At 33.3% G+C, this 24875-nt stretch overlaps 3 protein-coding genes across 4 annotated transcripts in view; 2 read left to right on the forward strand and 1 right to left on the reverse strand.

Moving 5' to 3' along the window:
• LOC107485868 (disease resistance protein RPV1) overlaps positions 1-14024 on the forward strand; it is a 96804-nt gene extending 82780 nt beyond the window's left edge. The window contains 5 exon segments of the mRNA XM_052259908.1: positions 8897-9019; positions 9022-9220; positions 10121-11225; positions 11449-11742; positions 11831-14024. Coding sequence (XP_052115868.1) covers positions 8897-9019; positions 9022-9220; positions 10121-11225; positions 11449-11742; positions 11831-13192 — 3083 coding nt within the window. The 3' untranslated portion in view covers positions 13193-14024.
• On the forward strand, positions 1595-4538 carry LOC107485873 (disease resistance protein RUN1-like). The gene is made up of 3 exons (XM_016106413.3): positions 1595-2756; positions 2900-3169; positions 3260-4538. The coding sequence occupies exons 1-3, from the start codon at positions 1725-1727 to the stop codon at positions 4421-4423; spliced, it is 2466 nt and encodes an 821-aa protein (XP_015961899.3). The 5' UTR covers positions 1595-1724; the 3' UTR covers positions 4424-4538.
• On the reverse strand, positions 13316-22496 carry LOC107485884 (TMV resistance protein N-like). Of its 2 annotated transcripts, XM_052259907.1 has the most exons (6): positions 21864-22496; positions 20004-21114; positions 19630-19920; positions 19352-19529; positions 17682-19207; positions 13316-13448 (listed from the first exon to the last, which is right to left on the reverse strand). In XM_052259907.1, exons 1-5 carry the CDS (start codon positions 22367-22369, stop codon positions 18090-18092), a joined length of 3204 nt encoding a protein of 1067 aa, XP_052115867.1. In that variant the 5' UTR covers positions 22370-22496; the 3' UTR covers positions 13316-13448; positions 17682-18089. The 2 variants fall into 2 exon arrangements, with proteins under 2 accessions (XP_052115867.1, XP_052115866.1); XM_052259906.1 differs by having other exon boundaries at positions 17682-19529.
• Between the last annotated feature and the right edge of the window lie 2379 nt (positions 22497-24875).

A 24875-nucleotide genomic window follows, 5' to 3' on the forward strand; every position in this document is an offset into this window, starting at 1 on the left:
TGGATGTGTTCATAATTTAAATTATACATAATTATATTATTTTAAATATGTTGTAAAAATTTGATGTAGTATTTTAAATATGCTTATGACACATTTAAAATAACAAATAATAAAATTAACTTATTAATTAATAATATTACCTCTTTGCTTCCGTATCCAATTATATTTTAGTTTCATATGGTTGTGTTTAAACATTCATTTTTTTTTCTTTCTTGCGTGATTATTTTTGTGGTAATTTTTTATTATTTTACATATGTTTATAACACATTTAAAATAATAAAATAACACATAAAATACTTTGATACACATCTAAAATAATAAGACAACACATAAAATATTTTTAGTACACATCCAAAATTTATTTAATTTATGCTTATATTTTTTTTAACAAAATAAATTTTTAACACATCCAAAATTTGTTCAAATTCGTATTTATATTTTTTTTAATTACACACTAAATAATTTTTTAACACATCCAAAATTCATCCAAAAATTAATTGTGTTTATTACTCTTATTAATAATTATATACCACACTTAGAACTGGAAAAAATGATTTTGATAGTATTATTTTAATTTTAATTTAGTTAGAATTTAATTTTAGTTTGTTATTTTTATTTTATTAGGTTTAAATTTAAATTTAAGGGAATATGATTTTGAAGTTTAAAATTTAAATTAAGAATATTTGAGATATAATATATAAAAATAATTATTATAATTATTTTGTTAAATTTTTATATATAATAACTAATTAAGGGATAAATTTTGATAGGATACCTAGCCGCACCAAAATTTTGGTGGGTGTACTTTTCCTATAAAATAAGAGACTAGATTTTAAAATAAGATAATTAGAGAGATTTTAATTATAAAAGTAAAATTAAATTGTGCTTACCTAAAAAATGGGAGGTGACTTAGTAAAAAATTAATTTAATTATATTATTAGATTCAAAAGCTCAGAGATAGTTGAAACAAAATGGCTTAGTTGTTTTACTCTTTTTCAGCTTTTTTTTTTTTTTTATATCTAAACATATAGCCAACAATCTTATTTTAGCTGACATAGTCTACTTTTCTTCTTGAGTATCTTTTTCACTTAATTTTTAAGTAAACATAAAAATTAAAATACTAATTATATGTTAGCCTAAAAACTGTTGCATGTGTTTTTTGTTTTTTATTTTCAAGGTTTGATAGAATATCTTGATTTAAGGATTTGAGAACATAATATAAAAGTTTAATAATATGGCATCTAATTGAGGGTATTAAGGAATATCAAGTATAAATAATTAAAAATGTTTAACAATATAATATACATAGAATTATGATATTAACTATTTTCAAGTAATAATTCAATTTAAATACTGCTTTCGTTATAACTGATTTTCTTGAGACTAAAACTCATGGGGGAATTTTAGACAATAAGGTCAAGGTGAGAGTGAGACTCAGTTTGGCAATATGAGCGAAAGATAATACTATTGTAACTGGACTGGACTGGTGTGATCCACAAGTTTCCAGTACGTGGGTTGAAAAAGAAAGAATTTTTGTAGTTTGCATTGTTTATCTTTCTCTTATTATAATTTTTTTTCTAAAGAAAAAGTTGTTTCTTTATTCTCGTTCTTTGTCTAACTAGATTTACAAAGAAATATCTTTCCTGAATAGGAATGAGGCAGCACTTGTGGAAAGCATTTCTAAACATATACATGAAATACTGATTCCAAAGTTGCCATCTTCAATGAAGAATCTTATAGGGATTGATTCAAGAGTGGAACAAGTGATTTGTCAAATAGGCCTTGGATTGAATGATGTTCGCTATATAGGCATACGGGGAATGGGCGGCATAGGTAAGACAACTATTGCTAGAGCTGTCTTTGAAACTATTCGAAGTAGATTTGAAGTTGCTTGCTTTCTTGCTGACGTAAGGGAGCGATGTGAGAAAAAAGATATTCCTGACATACAAAAACAACTTCTTGATCAAATGGGTATTAGTTCAACTGCTCTTTATAGCGAGTATGATGGGAGAGCAATACTTCAAAACTCGTTACGTCTCAAAAAAGTTCTTCTTGTTCTTGATGATGTAAATCATGAAAAGCAATTAGAGAATTTAGCTGGAGAGCAAGATTGGTTTGGTTCTGGCAGCAGAATAATAATTACAACCAGAGACCAACATTTGCTACAGGAACAAGGGGTGCATGAAACTTATGAGGTTGAAGGATTAGTGGAAATTGAAGCCTTTAATCTCTTTTGTTCAAAAGCTTTTAAACTGCCAGAACCTACAGAAGGGTTTTTGGATTTGTCCAAAGAAGTAGTCAATTATAGTGGCGGTCTTCCTTTGGCACTTAAAGTGTTGGGGTCCTATCTTTATTGCAGATCCATTGAAGTTTGGCATAGTGCTATTGGAAAAATAAAGAATTCTTCCCATTCCGATATTATTGATGTATTGAAAATAAGCTATGATGGTTTAGATTCCATGGAAAAGAACATTTTTCTAGATATTTCATGTTTCTTCAAAGGAAGATCAAGAGATTATGCAACAAAGATATTAAAATTATGTGGTCATCATGCGGAAATTGGTATTGATATTTTGATTAATAGATCATTGGTCACAATAGAGCAGGATAAGTATGGGGAGGATACTCTGAGAATGCATGATCTGATTGAAGAAATGGGCAAACTTATTGTAAATCAAGAATCTCCAGATGATGCTAGTAAGCGAAGCAGGTTGTGGTGTGAAGACGATATCGATCTTGTACTTAGACAAAACAAGGTAGGTGCCCACTCTTTTTCACAATTATAAAATGTATAGAATTAATATACTACCTAAGTAACTAAGGACACAATTTATTTAGTTGTTATTATTATTATTTTGTTTCAATCAGCATAGACTTTTCAACGGTTTCTTTGATGTAGGAAACTAAAGCAACACGTAGCATTGTTCTATACGACAAGCGGGATGAACTGTATTGGAATGATTTAGCTTTCTCAAACATATGTCAGCTAAAGCTCCTCATTTTAGACGGCGTGAAATCTCCCATTCTCTGCAATATTCCCTGTACGTTAAGAGTTTTGCACTGGAGTGGTTGTCCAATGGAAACTCTACCCCTTACAGATGGACACTATGAACTTGTTGAAATTGATCTGTATCTTAGCAAAATTGTACACGTGTGGCATGGAAAAAAGGTAAACCTTTTCATCAAAAAGCACTATCAAGTTTTATTACATTAACATTTACAGCAAAGATAGTAATGCTCTGATATTTCATTTGTTCAGTTTCTAGAAAAGTTGAAGTACTTAAATCTGTCAAACAGCCACAACCTGAAGCAAACGCCTGATCTTTCTGGGGCTTCCAATCTTGAAACACTTGATCTTTCATGCTGTTCAGAGCTGAATGACATTCACCAATCTCTCATACACCATAAAAACCTTCTTGAATTGAATTTAATCAAGTGTGGAAGTCTCGAAACGCTTGGAGATAAATTGGAGATGAGTTCACTCAAGGAACTAGATCTATATGAGTGCAATAGTTTGAGAAAACTACCAGAATTTGGGGAATGCATGAAACAGTTATCCATTCTTACTTTGAGTTGTACAGGCATAACAGAGCTACCCACGACGATTGGAAATTTGGTTGGCCTATCTGAGTTGGACTTACAAGGATGCAAAAGGCTTACTTGCCTTCCAGACACCATATCTGGGTTAAAGTCCCTCACGGCTTTGAATGTTTCTGACTGCCCAAATCTTCTCCTTCAATCTTTGGATTCTCTTTCTACTCTAACCTCATTGCTTTTATCGTGGAACAAATGTGTTGAGGTTCCAATAAGCATCCATGAATTTCCCAGGCTCAGGCATCTGGACCTAAATGATTGCCGTAATCTGGAGTTTTTGCCGGAGCTTCCATCAAGTCTGAGAGAATTGCAGGCATCGCGTTGTAAATCACTGGATGCATCCGATGTCAATGATGTTATATCAAAGGCGTGCTGTGCCTTCGCAGCATCAGCTAGCCAAGATGGTGATGACGTCATGCAAATGTTGGTTGCAGGGGAGGAAATACCATCATGGTTTGTCCATAGGGAAGAAGGTAACGGAATAACAGCCACATTTCCACATACTGAAACCATTGCACTTGCTATCTGTTTCCGATTGAGATCAAAATCAAGGCGCATCAGAGGAGAGCCTTCGGTTATCTGCAATGGCGAAGAATTCATCACCGAGACTTTACTTGCAATGCCGGTGATTGGATATTCTCCGCATTTTTTCCTTCTATGCTTGAGAAGTGACTGTTTTGTTGACCAATCTTGCCAAGATTATCTCTTCCAAATGTTATTTCCTAACGATTATTATGGAGATATCACAGTAGAGAGTTCAGGAGCCCGCTGGGTATGTAAGCAAGACATTCAAGATTTGATGAAAGCTGGAACTGAAACAGCAACATGAACATCATCTCACCTTCTCCTCCTGTTATTTATTTTGTAAAAGGTTAGCACCTAAGATAAAATGCACTCATGATAAACGTAATTTCTTCCCTAAAATAAAATTATATAATTTTCCATTTGAGGAGGCGGCCAAGCTTATCTAATAAAAGAAAGAATGTGGCATATTTTTGTGGTTCATGGATCTTTTGTTGAGATTACAGATTCTCTTTACTTGCTCGGTCAAGATATGCATACTTTTATAAATTATAACAAAACATGTATCTGTCCACTGATTCAAGCGAACAGCTTCCTTTGGAAATTCAGATGGATTGTCTCAAATATAAGTACCATGCATCATCTTTCTTTGGATTTGATTGTGGCAACAAGCAAAACATGAATTTCTTCTCAAATCGCTGCTATCAGTGCTAGTCCCCTGAATCTGCAATAGTTTTTTGCATACAGAACATAGAACTATATGTCGGGTTGTGCCCCCGACTTGCACCAACATCAGGTGGGGATACTCCCATTTCCCTTCAACAAAATAAAAAAGAATGAATTTGAGTATATAATGTCTTTTTTATTTGTTTTGTGAAAAACTTTTTGTACTTCTTTGACTTTCTTTTCTGCTTTTTCATTCTAGAATTGTTCTTTAATTTTGTTAGATGTTAGTTAGTCGCGTTTTTTATTTAAAAAAAAAGTTAGAGTAAACTACTAAAGTACTACCTGAAAGTTTGTAGTACGGACAAAACAAATTTTAAAAGATACTAACAACAAATAAAATTTTAAAAAATTTGAAAATACGATAAAAAAAATGTGTATAAAGTTATTACCCTTTTTTCAACTCAAAGTTATAATATAAATACAAATTAAGGAGGTCGTATAAACTCTGAATCATTATCTAGAGATTAAAAATCATAGTTTCCTCCTTGGCTGCCATGAAGCAAAACTCCTGGAAAGCATTGTTGAACAAATATATAACAAGTGGTCAACTATACTAAAGCTCTTCCATTGGCAATTGAGGTATTAGGTTCCGACCTATGTGGAAGAAATGATGATTTCTGGCATGATTCTATTAATGAAATAAAAAGTGATCTGCATGATTATCAGTGGTTAAGAGAAAGAAGTTGAATTTTGGCCTCTTTTTAAATTTTGTTTGTAATTATACTTTTTGTAGAAAAAACATAGGAGATACTTTGATTTTGTCTCCTTATACAATAGGAGACAGAACCGAGTTGTTTGTAAGAATTGTTATAGTGAAATATTGCTGAGTAGAAAAATCAGGAGACACTTTATTTTTGTCTCTTACGTTGCCAGTAACAGAAAAAAGAGTAGAGAATGACACACGAATGTATTCTGGTTTGGCTATCCAATGTAATATATATAGCCTACATCCAATTTCCATCATAACAATGATGAAATTTTACTATCTTTTCAACTAATTACAATCAGCAATTTTCTTTAAAATTTACCCCAATCCTATCTGGGACAAGTCCAGATTCTAACTCAACCTGAACTTGACTGTGACTCACCCTAACTTTTAATAGCAAAGTGCGAACTCAACATGCAAAAGAATCCACTCAAGATCATAACACAAAATAGAAACACTTAGAAAGGATTTCTGAAATAACTTAAGTTTTTTTCTCCAAGTCTAGCTCACTGCCTTTTTCACTCACTGTTTTTTTTTTACAAACCGCACTATGTTTGTCTTTTACCAATAAAACTCAGACAGACTAAACTGAGAAAAAAATTACAAGATGAAAACTATGAAGGAAAAGAACAAAAATAGCTCAAGAAACTATGAGGACCGAAACTAGTGCTCTTTTCCTCTCACTTCAATCCTTGACCGTTTACTCTTATTATAGAAGAGTGAAGTTTCTTGGGTTTGAACTATCTTCAGCACTTGGTTTGATTTCTGGAAGTATAGAAATCAAACCAAGTATGGTGAAAACTCTTTATTGATTCACTTATTAGTTATTCCAACTATTTAATTAATTACCTTTTGGAAATGCTAAAAATATTACTCAATTTTTTTATATGATACCGGGATTGATATTAAGAATCAAAAACCCATAAATTTGAATAGCAAAAATAAGAGTTGCATTTGGATTATTACATATATATTTTAGTGGAACCAATACAAATAATGGATGAAACAAAGAATAAAATAATAATGTTTATATTGTCGTATGTGGATTATAAATGTATTGTCTAGTCATTTGGTTGCAAAATTCATTCGGTTTTTTTAAAAATATTTTTCAGGAATAAATGCTTGAATACATAATTCAAGAGTAGTAATCTATAATGAGTATCTATTACTTCTTGAGTTCCTGGATGTTGTATGTTTCAAAAAAACATATGTTACCGACATAATTCAATCATATTGATCTATTTTATGTTTTTTTTGAAGAGTTAACCACAAAAAACGCCCCCAATTTTTTCAAACGCCGACAAAAAAACATCTGAATTTTACTATCGACAAAAATGTCTTTAAATAATTTAAAAATACAACAACAATATCCAACAATAAATATATATTTTTAAAAAATGTCTTAGAGATTGAATTTTTATGTGATTTTTTACATGCATAATTAAAAAAATGAGGTATTATTATTCTTAAAATTTGGTGATTTTTTTCTAAATACATATTTTTTTATGATTTTTTAAAAGTATTATTAGTTGTTAATAAAAAAATTACAAAAAAATATATACTCAACGAAAAATCACCAAATTTTAAGGATAATAATATCTTATTTTTTTAATCGTGCTTGCAAAAAATTACATCAAAATTCAATCTCTAATGTATTTTTTGAGAAATACATATTTAATGTTAGATAATCTTGCAAAAAAAAAACTAACATTAAATATGTATTTTTAAAAATATATTAGAGATTGAATTTTGATGTAATTTTTTGCAAGCATGATTATAAAAATGAGATATTATTATTCTTAAAATTTGGTGATTTTTTATTATGTATATATTGTTTTATAATTTTTTAAAAGTATTATTAGTTGTTAACAAAAAAAATTATAAAAAAATATATACTTAACGAAAAATCACCAATTTTTACATATAATAATATCTTATTTTTTTAATCATTCTTGCAAAAAATTACATCAAAATTAAATCTCTAAGGTATTTTTTGAAAATATATATTTACTGTTGGGTATTGTTGTTGTGTTTTTAAATTATTTAAATGTATTTTTGTCGATAATAAAATTCGGTGCATTTTTGTTAGCGTTTGAATAATTTTGAGACATTTTTAGTGGTTAACCCTTTTTAAAATAATATATAACTATTCATTCTAGTACTTATCAAATTATTAAAAATATTTATGCTCTTTTATTTAACTTATATTTGAATTGATTAGACTTTATAAAAAACAATTTTCCTGTAGTCATAACTCATTTTAGACGGCGACACATCTACACTTCATATAATCTCAATTTGATCTTAAGTAAGCTTTAATTCTTTTAATTTCTGGTCAGGAGATGTCTCTCCAACACAGCAACACTTCATTCAGTTGTTTTTTTTCATCTATTTTCCCACTAAGCATAAATGTTAATATGTTATAACACTGAACGAACCTTAACATTGAACAAAATCCCTCCAAAAAAATGTTTTTTTTTTTTTGGTCGGTCCTCCAAAAAAATGTTGAACATAACAACAGCAACACAATAAGAAAACTCATCAGAAGAAAAAAAAAACTAAGGAATTGGAAAAAAAAAATCCCAAATCTTACCTCAGAAATAAAAGGAAAGTGGCGTATGGAGGAGGTGTGGGAGGAGGGGCACAATGTGATTGTCGACGACAGCAAGGGACGCAAAGTTATGGCAACCGCAACACTCAGTGATGAAGGAAGATGCCACACCTCGTTTCGTGGGTCTTCAGATCTACTTCCAATGGAGGAGTGAAGGAAGGGTCATGACTGTGAATGAAAGCAACGGAGAAGCACAGATTGAAATGTTGTCTGCAAAGAAAGGAAGGAGAAGCCATGGAAGTTTTGGCTGTAAGAGTGGCTGGTCACACTAGACACTACCCGCTAGGAAAGAGATTGAGATTTGAGAAATTGAAAAAAATAATGACTCCTAAGAGAGAGAGAGTAAAGAAACAAGTTAACTCCGTTTCTTAACTCTGCAAAACTTACACTCTCATGTCCACTTGTTTAGTACTCAGCGTGAAACCTACCTACCATCCAGTAGCTTCCATTGACTTTCCTTTGTCGATTCACACAAATCTCTTTAGAGGGTCTGCTAATAATAATACTAAGGGTCATAAAATCAGTATTCAACCACAATTCTGCTGTTGACTTGTTTGAGATACAGCCTTTCAAGCTTGAAGCGTCTTCTAGCTCATTAATGGCACGACCGTGCACCTATAAGGTGTTCATGAGTTTCAGGGGAGAAGACACCCGCAAAGGATTCACTAGCCATCTCTATACTGCACTTGTCAACAGGGGAATCACAACCTACATTGATGACAAGAACCTTCGCAAAGGCGATCTTATTTCAGATGAACTCCTCACAGCAATTGAAGAGTCTATGTTTGCAGTCATAGTTCTCTCACCCAACTATGCTTCCTCCACATGGTGCTTAGATGAGCTCCACAAGATTGTTGAGTGCACAACAACCTGGGCCTACAGATTGTGGCAGTGTTCTATCATGTTAAGCCTTGTGACGTCAGGCATCAAATTGGAGCCTTTGAGGAAGCTTTCAAGAAACATGAACTCAGATTCGGAAAAGAAGGTGACAGAGTTAGAAGATGGAGAAATGCCTTAACACAAGTTGTCAGTTATTCTAATTGGGACTCTGAACGATTCGAGTAAGCTAACTTACCATTAAACTCATTTGTTTTGTTGTCCTAAATTATTTGCCATATATATGAATATAGAGTGTCTTTTTTTCCTTTATCACGTGAGCAAAATCTAAATCTTATCAGGATGTGTTTGCTGTATAATTTGGATCAGTTCTCAATGAAATTTCTTTCAGATCTAAACAATATTATTTAGGTGATCAATGATGCATTTTCATGTTTCACCGATGGTGTTTAATTAAACATATCAAACTATTTAACTGTTCACAATATCATCTGTCATCATTGAAGTTACCAACTATTATTTATGATAGATTCAAACCTTACACATATGGTCATATTCCAAATTAAAGCAGTCGCTGGTTTTATAGTTTTATCAACTTATGAGGTATCAACTTCTATAGCTAACAATTAACTATTAATCAGTGGGTCAGTAACGTAAAGAATTCATTTACATATAAGGTGTGATGTTACCCGTTTACATCTAAGAAACTATGTAACGTAATTGTTTAAAGAGGAGGAAGAATGAGATTTTGTTGGAAAGAATATTAGAATAGTTTACTAATTTGCTATCGACATTATGGCAAATTTTGAGATCATCTTAGTTATCAAGTATTTAACTTTTTTCAAGAATTTAACTTTCCACAACTTTGGTATCAAAATTTGTGTATTATAAATCGGATAGAGAGAGAGAGAGAGAGAGTTAAATATATGTGCATTAGAAAATAGTCAAAATACAAAAATTGAGAAAGAATAGAAATTTTGGAACACTTATATTATTCTCCTTAGGATTTTGTTTTCCTCTTCTAAGTTCTAATAGAAGTTCTTTTTATATAAGAAAGGTTATTGTTACTCTATTTTGTTTTTCATTATTGCCAATCTTGACACAAAAATTGCTTTCTTGTATAGGAACGAGGCCATACTCGTGGAAAGCATTACTCAACATATACATGAAAGATTGATTATGAAATTACCATCTTCTATGAAGAATCTCGTAGGGATTGATTCAAGGTTGGAAGAAGTTGTCAGACACATTGGTCTTGGGGGGAATGATGTTCGCTTCATTGGCATATGTGGAATGGGTGGCATAGGTAAGACAACTATTGCTAGAAGAGTCTATGAAACCATTCGAAGCGAATTTAAAGTTAGTTGCTTTCTTGCGGATGTAAGAGAGAGATCTGAGAAAAGAGGTATTGTTCAACTACAGAAGCAACTTCTGGATTGTATGAACATAAATTCAGATACTAGATTCGATGATGAGTTTGAGGGAAAGGGGATAATTTGTCACTCTTTATGCCATAAGAAGGTTCTTCTTGTTCTTGATGATGTAGACGATGGAGGCTTGTTGGAGAATTTGGCTGGTGAACAAGACTGGTTTGGTCCTGGAAGCAGAATAATAATCACAACTAGAGATACGCATGTACTAGAAGTGCATGGAGCAGCGTATAGAATTTGTAAGGTTGAAGGGTTAGAACAAGACGAAGCACTTGAACTCTTTTGTTTGAGAGCTTTTAAAAGGTCAAATCCTGAAGAAGGGTATATGGATTTGTCCCAAGAAGTGGTTAAGTATTGTGATGGTCTTCCATTGGCACTTGTAGTATTGGGTTCCCATCTTTGTGGACAAACCATTGATGTTTGGCGTAGTGCTATTGAGAAAATAAAGAGTTTTCCTCATGACAAAATTTTTAATACATTGAAAATAAGTTATGATGGTTTAGATCATTCGGAAAAGAATATCTTTTTAGATATTGCTTGCTTTTTCAAAGGACGTGAGAAAGATTATGCAACAAATATATGGAAAAGGTGTGGTTATCATGTAGAAGCTAGCATTGCTGCTTTAATAAATAAATCTTTGCTCGCTATTGGTGAGTACTACAAGGAGACATTGGAGATGCATGATCTGCTCGAAGATATGGGAAAATATATTGTAATAAAAGAATGTCGCGACGATCCTAGCAAGCAAAGCAGATTGTGGTCTTACAAGGATGTTGATCTTGTACTTGCACAAAACAAGGTATGCTTCCTTTTTTTTCTAAACGATTGTATGATGTATAGAATTAAGATAAGAATTCGATAATGAGTAACTATTATATGTATGGTGTTATGAGGATGTTGATTTTGTACTTACTCAAAAGAAAGTAAGTATTGTTTTCCTCAACTATAGGATGCATAGAATTAAAATAACAATTTGACAATGTATTTAATATTCTATTGTTTATTTATTTGTGTGTGTATAGGAAATTGAAGCAACTCATAGCATTGTTCTATATAATAAGATGGAGTGGGGGTTTAAGGGGAAGCAGAGAGTTTTGGATATAAGAGATTTATCATTCTCAAATATGTGCAAGCTAAAGATTCTCATTTTAGATAACGTGAAAGGTCCCATTCTCTGCAATATTCCTTGTACATTAAAGGTTTTGCACTGGAGACGTTGTCCAATGAAAACTCTGCCCTTTACAGATCAAAGCTATGAACTTGTTGACATTGATCTTTCTTATAGCAAAATTGTACAGTTATGGGATGGAAAGAAGGTAGACCTTTTCATGAGGAGCTCTATCAAATTTTATTACATTTCCTGCAAAAATAGTAACCATGTGATACTTCTTTATGTTTTTTCAGGTTCTAAAAAAGTTAGAGCACTTGAATCTGTCCAACTGCCATAAGCTGAGGCAAACGCCAGAGCTTTGTGGGGCTCCCAATCTTAAAACACTTGATCTTAGTGAATGTAAGGCGCTGAATTATATTCACCCGTTTCTGGCACACCACAAAAGCCTTGTTGAATTGAATTTATATGGCTGCAGTAGATTGAGAAGACTGCCAGAATTTGGGGAAGGCATGAAACAATTATCGGTTCTTATTCTGACAGATACAGGTATAGAAGAACTACCCGAAGAACTACCCACAACGCCTGGAAAATTTGCTGGTGTGTCTAAGTTGGACTTAAGTGGATGTGACAAGCTTACTAGTCTTCCCTTGTCACTTGGATGTTTCGTTGGCCTAAAGGAGTTGGTGTTGAGTAGATTCATGGAGCTTAGTTGTGTTCCATACAGCACTCATGGGTTAGAGTCCCTCACAGTTGAGGATTATTCTGACAGCCCAAATATTGTTGGACTTTTGTGTTCTCTCTCTTCCTTCACCTCTTTGAGTACCCTGAAATTACACGTTGGTACCCTTTCTTACAATCTCAGCCATTTAGCGTCGTTGACGGATTTGGATTTATCGGACAATGATTTTTGCCAACTTCCAATAAGTATTCTTGAACTTCCCACCCTTTCTTACAATCTCGGCCATTTAGCGTCGTTGACGGATTTGGATTTATCGGACAATGATTTTTGCCAACTTCCAATAAGTATTCTTGAACTTCCCAGACTTACACGTCTGCAGCTATATCATTGCCGTTTTCTGGAGGTTTTGCCAGAGATTCCATCAAGTCTAAGAGTATTACAAGCAGACCGTTGTTGTTCACTGGTTGCATCCAAGGTATATGATGCTATATCAAAAGCGTGTTGTGTCTTTGCAGAATCAGCTAGCCAAGATCGTGAAGACTTCTTGCAAATGTTGATGCCTGAGTTATATCAGGAAATGCCAGCATGGTTTGAGGATCAGGAAGAAGATAACGGAGTATCACTCTCATCCCCTTCAACTGAAATCATCGCACTTGCTCTCTGTTTCCTATTAGATGGTGACGAATACTCTGAAGAACAGCCATCGGTGATCTGCAACGGTAAAGAATTCATCAACACGAGATTATTGAAGGTGTCAATGTCATCATATTATAAGACTTTGCTCATTCTCTGCCTGAATGGTTACAGTTTTAGTAACCTGTTATGCCAAGATAATCGCTTCCAACTGCAGTTTCCCAGTGATTGTTGTGAAATCCGAGTAAAAAGATCTGGAGCACGTTGGGTGTGCAAGCAAGACGTTCAACTTTTGAAGAAAAGAAAATATGAAACAGGGAAAGAAAGGCAACTCTTAAACTGAACATGGACATGATTTCACATTCTTCAGCTTCTAGAAATAAAATGCCCGTGGTTGACTCTCCAGTGTATGAAAAAGAGGTAGAGCGTGCTACCACATTACTTGCGTCTCTTCGCTTTGCTTCCCACAGCACTTAGTTCGCATAGCTCATGACACAGGTTTCTCAATATATTCCATGTATGATTGCCAACCTTAGATATCTTTAGCTAAATGGTTCGCCAGATCTGAAGCTTTTGACAGATCTCCTTGCATCCATCCACTGCAATGTGATACCAGAAAGAAATGTAAATCTCGGGCACAAATGGAGCAAGTGAAGGGCGCAGATATATTTGGGGCTGATATTAATTGTTCTTTATGTCACCTTTCATGTTGTTTCAGTTAGTGCTCAAAAATCAGGTAATTGGTTCTATTTTTATGGATATATCTGGCTTGGGTTAAGTTGAAATTATTCAAGCCGAAGATCAGTTGAGTTTATATAAATATGAGTATTTGAAGTTCGTATTTTAGTTTGTAATTCTTTTCCTTTCAATTTTTGGAAAAGATACTGTGTCACTGTGTCAGGTTCTGATAGAGGAGAGTTTGTATTGTGTGATTACTGGGAATGTGCATGTGTGTTAAATTGCATGTTTCGAATATGAATTGAGCATTTGGATGTTGTATTTGAGTTCATGTGAGATGGCTTTTCTATTTTTTTTTTCTTTTTTCTTTCAATATCTTGAGGAAAAAAAAATTTAACCTTGGTTTTATGTGGAAATTGTCGCAATGAGGTTATAGCAACTTTTTTACTATGTTGGAGGGTTTTTAGGAAGATCGCTTGAGATTGACAATTTTTTAATCTTTTGATGCTGCAGCAGAGTGAGATTTATCAAGAATAACGGGACAGATTCAGATTCATTACAGAAGGAAGGAGAAAATCTGCAGGCCATGGCAAGTACGGATGTCAACTTAGTTGCAATTCTTGCAAGTTTCCGGTTGTTTTGATCTGTGATTACTGGTAAAGAATAACCTATGTTGTCTAGTGCTGTGGGGTATGTCTTTGATATACCCCGTTAGAACTTTGATTACTAATGTTTGATTAACAGCTAATTTTTAATCTCACATTCTTTAAAGTTCTTACTTGTTAAGCCTTTAATATGCTGATTTTTGTCTTAAAACAGCTGCATATTTTCAATTTGCAAACATCCTTCCTTTGCAACTATGTCAAGGTCCAGCTTTCAAAGAAAACAATACACATTGGACAAAAGCAACTCTCTGTGCCTAGATACCTTTATATCTTCCATTTTTCAATCAAGTTCATCTTGAATTGTATCAAAAGATTAGCAGTGCAAGTGCCTTTCTAGTTTTGATTTTGTATCCTTCTTTAATTTGAAAACTTCTAATGTGATGGTTGTCGAAAATGAATTGTTGTCTTAATATTGGTGTAAGATATTTCCTTTTATAGTCATGGTATGAAGGATATAAAAATAAAATTTTTATTTTGTGAAATTACTAAAAGATATGTTAATGTTGATGTAGTAATCATAAATTGATTGTAGCATGCTGCAGACTTCAATATTAAGTTGCTAGTAAATTGCAAATTCAGATAGAATTATGGGATATAGGTATCTTATAAAGTATAGATTTGAACAATATATTTTTCTGAAGGTAAGATACATTGACTGAAAAGGCATGGATTTACTAGAAAATTTTGTTGCTTCAATCTAATAAAGGTGATCAATTACGCTCTATAAAGTTTCTTGGCATTGGAGGAATCATTTTATTTTTCTTCCTTTGCTGTAACTTCTTTTCTAATGCTTTCTTTGCCTAGTTTTTTAGCTCACTAATGACATTATTTTGTGTTATCAGCTTCAAATCTCAGAGCCGGTTGGATACTTAACTTTCTCCTTACTCACATGTGCTTTGTTAAGCTTATAGAATGGATACTTGTCCTGCCTACTCTGTTAAGAAGTTCTGAGGTATGCTTGGATTCGTTGACATGATCTTAACAGCAATGGTGTAAAAACCTGCTAAATAGAGTGATAGTCGTTCTTTGCGGTATGTTTCAGAATATCCAGGGACCTCTCATCACAAAGCAACACACGGTGTACTGGTGGTAGTGGCTTAAAATAAAATCCTAGTCATTTCTTGTTATTGGATTAACTAATAACTCATGTTTTCCTTTATAACAAAGCCAGGAAAGGCTTTTAATTTCCAAAGAACCGTTATTGATAATATTGTTTATACTAATGATTGTTTGAAGCAATTTGCTGAATGGGTTTCATCACTTGATTGTAGAGACCTGAGAACATTGCGAATCATATTGGTGGTTATCCATTGAATAAGAGTAGAGTATATAGATAGAGTTTAGAGGTATTTGTAGGAAGGCTTGTGTACGTTTGAGGATTTCATTATTCTTTTAACTTTCTAATACACATCTTGTAATATGTCTTTTATTGTAAAAGGATGAGCAGATCCATTTGTATATATTAAGTTATGCTTCTGAGTTCTGATAGTTCAATAATCAATTATTCATAGTGGAATTTATTGATTCTGAAATCGGTACTTTTCTCCATCGGGTGAAGAGTACCATGGATTTTTTTGCTGCTTTCATATGTGCTACTTTTCCCCTGTATGCTACCATGATGATAGAATTAGCTCAATCCATTTTGAATTGGAAAGGCATTCTCATTTACGTTGTTTTTTCATGTGCACTAATTACTTTACTTAGCGATGGTGAATCATGGAGAAATGAGAAGAATTTTCTCATTCATTACCGAAATGCAAGGTGGTTATATATATGGTGCTTACTTCATAACAGTCTTATTAACTAACTGCCAACAATCATAATTTACACGTGTCCTAATAATTTTTGTTCTTCAATTGATTATCAGGTATTTTTTATAATTAATTGGTTATCAAATTCAAATTTTATTTTTTTATCATAGTTAACTTGAAAAAAAAAATAATTTTTTTCAAAATAAATTATGGCGGGTGTAACGACCAAACTTCTAGTAGGTCATAATCGTCCCAAAAGCAAGGTGTTATTGGCATGTTTTCCTTTATTATCTATTTAATAATAAGTTTTTACGACGTTAACGCGTTCTCAATTTTAGGAAAAAAATTAGTAAATTTTACTTTTATTCATTAAAAATTATTCATCAAAGGCTTCCAATCAATAATAATCACATGATTATTAGCAATACATTATAGTTATTCAATGAACAACAAATACAAGTCTACCCCTCTAAAATAAAAGCACTTCTATGTTTTTGCAGTTTCGCAGTAAACTTTCGCACCTGTAGCTGAAAGGGTTGAAAAGAAGGGGTAAGAATTAGAGAGTCCTTAATAGGGCCAAAGTTAGAAGTTAAGTTCATTTTACTATTATTAGCCAACAGCGACAACAACAGAATACATTCAATATAAAGAATATAGAAGTCCTACAATCATAAAATACATACAAAGCACCCACACATATACACAAAAAACACATCACAAAGAAATATTCTCTAATGCATGTCTAGCCCTGTGCAGGTCATGAGCTCATGTGTCAGTTTATACCCTGCAACCCGACATTACCTAAGAACCAGTCTCAGATATGGTTTTCCATTATGTCCTTCGTACACACATGTCTGTGGTTAAGAGTACCATCGGTTTAGGACCACTGGCAATCGACGCAAAGCTCAACGCCATTAATATACGCACAAGGGGAAACAATGATCATCAGTTCATGGGCGTCTCCAAGATCAACACACAATAATTCGTGGGTTATCCCTGTACTCAATGATTATCAATTTGTGGGTGTTCCCGCCTTTAAACATTTGGCACTAAGGCTCAAATTTGTGGGTGTTCCGCCTTTAAACATTTGGCACTAAGGCTTAAACATGTTTCATTTGTTCTCATATGGCATACAGTGTTTTAGAGTATTTTTATTTTTGGTCTCTACTCTTTTGTGACAGAGATTCTTTTAATTTTTTTTCTTTTTTTTTTCTTTTCTTTTCTTTCTTGAACATTTTATTTTTAATATTGGAGTAGTAATGGTGTTTTTTAAAATATGGATTGTTGGGGTGTTATTCTCAAATGTAGAACCGTTTAATTAGAGAAATAGAAATCGGACCGCCTGATTTATTAGAGGTAAATAAATCAGACTGCCCGATTTCTAGAGGTACACAAATCGGACCGTCCGATTTGTGTTAAAAAAAAAAGTAAAATATTTGAGGTACAAAAATCGAACCCTATGATTTGTGTACTTTCCACAATTTTGAAAAACACAAAAAATTACAATGTTAAAGTATATAACTACTTTTACTTCCATAACAAAAAAAATTAGACTTCTTTCTTACTTTCTTACATTTCAACAATATAAATTATTTTCTTACTCTTCTTTCGCCTTTTCCTAAGTTATGATAACAGAATCATCAAATTCTTAACTTGGATTTATATAAACTGAATTAATCTTAATTTCAACTTAACTGAAGCCAAGAGAGATAGATACATAAAAAATAGAATAAATTACCTGATTTTTGAGGACTAACTGAAGCAACCTTGAACGTGACATAAAGGAGAGCTTCAGTAGATATAATTCTCCATAAGAAACAAATGGCCAAATTTCGTAAGCACAAGACCTCTAAAGAACGACTAGTATCAGCCCCCAAATATATATACGCCCTTCCCTTGTTCCGTTTGTGCCCAAGATTTATATTTCTTTCTGGGGTTCCCATGGCAGTTGGATGGATGCAATGAGGCCTATCAAAAGCTTCAAATCTGGGGAACCATTTAGCTGAAGAGATCTAAGCTGATGAGCTGTGAGAACTAAGTGCTGTGGGAAGCGGGATGCAAAGGGAAGAGAGATAAGAGTTGAGGTGGGTCAAAGCTTTTGCCAGATGCCAAACGGCAAATAGCGCCCTCAGCTGTGGGAGGCACGCTATTCCTCTAGTTCATTAAGTGGAGGGGCAACCACCAACATCTTATTCCTGGAAGGTGAAGAATGTGACATCATGTCAATCTCCAGTTCAAGAGTTGCTTTCCTTTTCCCTGTTTTGGATTTTCTTTTCTTGAAACCTTCACTGTCTTGCTTAATCACCCAACATGCTCCAGATCTAAGCACTCGGATATTATTAAAGTAACCACAAGAAGGAACTAGCATTTGGAAGCGATTGTCTTGGCATAACTGCTCACTAAAACAGAAACCGTTCAGGCAGACAATGAACAATTGCTTAGAAGATGTCCCCGGTGACATCTTCAATAAACTCGTGTTGATGAATTCTTTACCGTTGCAGACCACCGATGGCTGTTCTTGTAAGAACGTGAAACCATCTAATAGGAAACAGAGAGCAAGCGTGATGATTTCAGTTGAAGGGCAATTATGCGGGAATGACACTGATACTCCATCATCTTGTTCCTGATGCTCAAACCAAGCTGGAATTTCCTTCCCAGGGATCAACATTTGCAAGACATCTTCACGATCTTGGCTAGCTGATTCTGCAAAGCCACAACACGCCTTTGATATCGCATCATTCACGTTGGATGCATCCAGTGAATGACAACGCTGTGCCTGTAATTCTCGTAGACTTGATGGAAGCTCTGGTAAAACCTTCAGAAAACGACAATCATTTAGATTCAAACGTGTAAGCCTGGGAAGTTCATGGATACTTATTGGAACTCTTAAAAAATAGTTGCGTGATAAATCCAAATCCGTCAAGGACGTTAAGTGGCCAAGATTGTAGTAAAGGTTCCACTCTTTTCTAGAAGTGGGAAAACATCGGTATAATTTCAGGGTACTCAAAGAGGTGAGGCGAGAGAGAGAACACAAAAGTCCAACTATATTTGGGTTGTCAGACTTATCATAAGCTGTGAGGGACTCTAACCCATGAGTGCTGTATGGAACACAACTAAGCTCCACAAATCGACTTAACTCTAACTTCTTTAGGCCAACAAAACATGCAAGTGATAAGGGAAGACTAGTAAGCTTTCTGCATCCACTCAAGTCCAACTCAGATACGCCACCCAACCTTCCAGGCGTCGTCGGTAACTCTTCTATACCTGTAAGTGTCAGATTAAGAATCAATAACTGTTTCATGCATTTCCCAAATTCTGGCAGTCTTCTCAAACTACTGCAGGAGAACAGATATAGTTTTTCGAGTGAACTCATCTCCAATTTATCACCAAGTGTTTCAAGACTCTTACAGTTCATTAAATTCAATTCAACAAGGCTTTTGTGGTGTGCGAGAGATGGATGAATATAATTCAACTCCTCACACCTATGAAGATTAAGTGTTTTAAGATTGGGCGCCCCAGAAAGATCTGGCGTTTGCTTCAGCTTGTCGCAGAAGGATAGATTCAAGTGCTGTAACAGTTTTAGAACCTAAAATAAAAGACATAAAAGAAGTACCACATGGTTACTATTTGTTGCTGGACATATTTATGTAATAAAATTTCATAGAGCTGTTGATGAAAAGGTCTACCTTCTTTCCATCCCATAACTGTACAATTTTGCTATAAGACAAATCAATTTCAACAAGTTCATATCGTCCATCTGTAAAGGGCAGAGTTTCCATTGGACAACCTTTCCAGTGCAAAACCTTTAATGTACAAGGAATATTGCAGAGAATGGGAACTTTCACGCCATCTAAAATGAGAAGCTTTAGCTTGAACATATTTGAAAAAGATAAATCTCTTATATCCAAATCTCCCCAATTTCTTTCAATCTCCGAGTACATATTATATAGAACGATGCTATGAGTTGCTTCATTTTCCTACATAGAATATTTATTCAGTATCAAATTCTTATCTTAACTCTATACATCATAACAATTGTTAAAAAGAAAAAGGCACGTACCTTGTTTTGTGCAAGTACAAGATCAACATCCGTGTAAGACCACAATCTACTTCGCCTGCTAGGATCATCACGAGACTCTTGAATTACAATATGTTTGCCCATATCTTGAAGCAGATCATGCATCCCCAACATATCGGCATACTTATCATCATTTATTATACTGAGCAAAGATTTATTTATTAAAGCAGAAATGCTTGCTTCAGCATGATAACCACACCTTCTCAATATATTTGTTGCATAATCTTTCTCACGTCCTTTGAAAAAGCAAGCAATATCTAAAAAGATATTCTTTTCCGAATGATCTAAACCATCATAACTTATTTTCAATGTATTAAAAATTTTGTCATGAGGAAAGCTCTTTATTTTCTCAATAGCACTGCGCCAAACATCAATGGTTTGTCCACAAAGATGGGAACCCAATACTACGAGTGCCAAGGGAAGACCATCACAATACTCAACCACTTCTTTGGACAAATCCATATACCCTTCTTCAGGTTTTGGCCTTTTAAAAGCTTTCAAACAAAAGAGTTCAAGTGCTTCATTTTGCTCTAACCCTTCAACCTTACAAATTCTGTTGACTGCTCCGTGCACTTCTAGTACATGTTTATCTCTAGTTGTGATTATTATTCTGCTTCCAGGACCAAACCAATCTTGCTCACCAGCCAAATTCTCCAATAAGCCTCCATCGTCTACATCATCGAGAACTAGAAGGACCTTCTTGTGGCACAAAGAGTCACAAATAATAGCTTTTCCCTCAAACTCATCGTGGAAACTAGTATCAGAATTTATGTTCGTACGATCAAGAAGTTGTTTCTGGATTTGAACAATACCTCTTTTCTCACATGTCTCTCTTACATTGGCAAGAAAGCAACTAGCTTTAAATTCACTTCTAATGGTTTCATAGACTCTTCTAGAAATAGTTGTCTTACCTATGCCACCCATTCCACATATGCCAATGAAGCGAACATCATTCCCCCCAAGACCAATGTGTCTAACAACTTGTTCCAACCTTGAATCAATCCCTACTAGATTCTTCATAGAAGATGGTAATTTCATAATCAATCTTTCATGTATATGTTGAGCAATACTTTCAACGAGTATGGCCTCGTTCCTATACAAGAAAGCATTTTTTGTGTCAAGTTTGGCAATAATGAAAAACAAAATGAAGTAACAATAACCTTTCTTATAGAAAAAGAACTTCTAAGAATAGGAAAACAAAATCCTAAGGAGAATAATATAAGTGTTCCAAAATTTCTATTCTTGCTGAAATTGTTTAATAGTTTCCACTGCACATCTATTTAACTATCTATCTATCTATTAGAATACAAAAAATTTGATATCAAAGTTGTGGAGAGGTAAATTCTTGATAACTAAGATGATATCTAAATTTTCCAAAATATTAATAGCAAATTAGTAAACCTGTCATTCTAATATTCTTTCCAACTCAATATCATTCTTCCTCCTCTAAACAATTATGTTACATCGTCTCTTAGATGTAAACAGATAGCATCACACCTTAAATGTAAACGAATTCATTACGACATTGGTTAATGGTTAATTGTTAGCTATAGAAGTTGATTTTTTTTTTTTTTTTATAAGGGCTATAGAAGTCGGATATAACCTCATTAGTTGATAGAAGTATAAAACCGGCGATTGGAATATGACTATACGTGTAAGTTTTAAAACTACTATAATCTGAAAGATATTTGATTTAGAACAGATCCAAATTATACAGCAAACAGCTCCGAGATTTAGATTTTGCTCACATCATAAAAGAAAGATGACAGTCTATATTCATATTTATGGCACGTAATATAGGACAGCAAAACAAATGAGTTTAATAGTGAGATGATAACTTACTTGAATTGTTCAGAGTCCCAATTTGAATAACTGGCAACTTGTTTTAACGCGTTTCTCCATCTTCTAACTCTGTCACTCTCTTGTCCAAATCTTAGTTCATGTTTCTTGAAAGCTTCTTCAAAGGCTCCAATTTGATGCCTGACGTCACAAGGCTTGACATGATAGAACACTGCCACAATCTGCAGCCCCAGGTTGTTGTTGCACTCAACAATCTTCTGGAGCTCATCCAAGCACCATGTGGATGAAGCATAGTTTGGTGAGAGAACTATCACACCAAACATAGACTCTTCAATTGCTTTGAGGAGTTCATGGGAAATAAGATCGCCTTTTGGAAGGTTCTTGTCATCAATGTAAGTTGTGATTCCCCTGTTGACGAGTGCGGCATAGAGATGACTAGTGAATCCCTTGCGAGTGTCTTTTCCCCTGAAACTCAAGAACACCTTATAGGTGCATGGTCGTGGCATTAATGAGCTAGAAGAGGCTTCATCGCCTACAAAGGACGCCATACGTTTCAAGCTTGAAAAACTGTGTCTCAAACAAGTCAATAGCAGAGTGGTGGTTGAGTAATGATTTTATTATCCTACTTGTGTGAATCAAGAAAGGAAAGTGGAAGCTACTGGGTTGTGGCTTAGGCTCCACGAGATCCGAGTACTAAAAACTATTAAGTAAACATGCATGAGGCACCACCTTTCATAAAAGGAAGTGTGGAAGAGATATTTTCCTTTGCGAATTATACTATTCATGTTGTGAAAAGGAGGAAGGAAATTTTGTATAGAAAGTGCGCTCGACTATGCAAATAAAGCGCCTAGAAATTAATAAAGTAAATGAAGCCTACATGTCGAATATGTGGTTCATTGTTGTAAATAATTAAACAAAATGGGGAATTGGTTCTTGCCTGGAAAGTATCGATGTATCATATATGAAATCAAATGTGATGTTGATATGTGTATTGAAATAACTAATTAATCTGTTGCCAATGATTATAATATATTAATATGTTGTCTTTTGTGATATTTAAACAACACAACTTAAGAAAATGATCTTTCGCAGAAACTAATAAGAAAACTACTTTAATAGGATGATTCAATTAGTAAATAAATTAAGCACTAATATAAAAGAAATACAAAATATATATTATAAATAAATTAGTGTACTATTTTTGAGATTTAAAATATGTCCAAGCGCTTCACTAGTTTTGTTTTTGCTGAAGTGTTAACATTTTTCTCTGAGTTAGTTGCTTTTCCATTTTGCTCAAATCTTGAATGTCTTGCTTACATGGAGGTTATTCTTTATCAGTAATCGCATGTCAAAACACTTGGAAACTTAGAAGAATGCAATTAAATTAACATTAATGCTCCACTTGGCCTGCAGATTTTCCCCTTCCCTCTGTAATGAACATAAATCTGATTTGTTATGCTTGACAAACCTCACTTCATGCTAATGCAACAGAAGTTAAAAAACATCATCAAGCTCTAGCTGCATCTTCATAACACCTCTCTCAGACTCTCACCCATAAAAAGCAATTCCCTATAACCTCATTGCATCAAATTACACCATGAAACCCAGTTTAAAAGTCTTTCCAAAAACATTCAAACCAAAAAGTCGAAAACCCACCGCACATGAACACAAACACAGCCTCCAAATGCTCACATTACAGAAACTCTCCTACATGGCAATATAAGTTGGTTGCCTATGACACGATGTTACGTGACAATTAATGTACCTCAGTTTTTTTATCTTCATTATTTGGTCACCTAAAAAGGAACTAAGTTGATTCATATAGTTCAAAACAAACTGGGAGATTAATCGGGAATAGATTCTCTCAATTGTTAAAAAAAATTGAGAGTATAAAGTGTGATGTCTAACTTTTTATTGTTCTATTTTTCATATTTATTCTTAGTCCCACTTATAAAATTAATGATAAAAGATCACACTTTAGTCTCTCAATTGTTAAAAAAAATTGAGAGAATCTATTCCCAGATTAATCATTACATAAAAATTAAGAGACCAATTTAATTGTTTTGTAAACGCTTGAGCCCGACAATATGTTTTCAATATTTTGTTGCCGAGGCATAGAGTGAGATTTTGACAAGCATAAGAAGACACATTCAAATTTGCCGAGGCATAAAGTGAAATTAACTGTTAATATTTTTTTTTGACCCATTCTGTCAGATAATATCTCAGGTGTTGCAAATTTAAAAGAATGTTAGAAAATGTTTAATTTAAAAATACAATAAATATGTTTGTTTTGTACCTTTTCATCTAATATAATTATTTTTAAGTAAAGAAACTCTTCTTCATTTGTGAGTGTTAATGTTTCCTATAAATGAACTACGCTAACTTTGATAAATCAATTGTCTGTTTGTTTGGTGATATTGTCCAAAGGATGATGCTCCATTGAGTAAATTTGAGATATTGTGTAGTGCGAAAATAATTTTTTTTTGCTAAATTTGATGTTATTTGAAGAAATAGTTATGGGAGACTTATATAAGATTACAAGTAGTTCAAATAGTATGGAATTTAAATATTTGTAACGTAAAATTTATTATAATTAATAGATTATTATGGCATTTGTAATATGAATGTTTATTACATTTAATGAGTTATTTATAGATATTAATAAATTAATTATTGGGGTTATAAATTTATTATATTGATAATAGTAAAATATAATAAATATATACATTAATTTTTGTAGGTTACAAATTTGGTTATATTATTAATTTCTAATTATTGTCATTAGTAATTGTGCAGCCTAATTTATATTTTTATTACTTGTATATTTTTGTGTATATTTTACATTTTTGCTGATTTGGAAATTGTAATATCCCAAGGTTTTTTTTTAAAACATTTTAGATTTATCCTCTAACTTTATCAAAATACTCATTCTACCCTTATCCCTTTTATCAAACCCTAACTCTAATCTCAAAATAAAACTCACACCCTCCCTCCTACACACATACACACACATTTCAGAGAAAGAGGAAGAAGGAACGGAAGCAAAGAAAAGAG

Source organism: Arachis duranensis, chromosome 4, assembly GCF_000817695.3.
Source record: "Arachis duranensis cultivar V14167 chromosome 4, aradu.V14167.gnm2.J7QH, whole genome shotgun sequence".
Taxonomy (NCBI): domain Eukaryota; kingdom Viridiplantae; phylum Streptophyta; class Magnoliopsida; order Fabales; family Fabaceae; genus Arachis; species Arachis duranensis.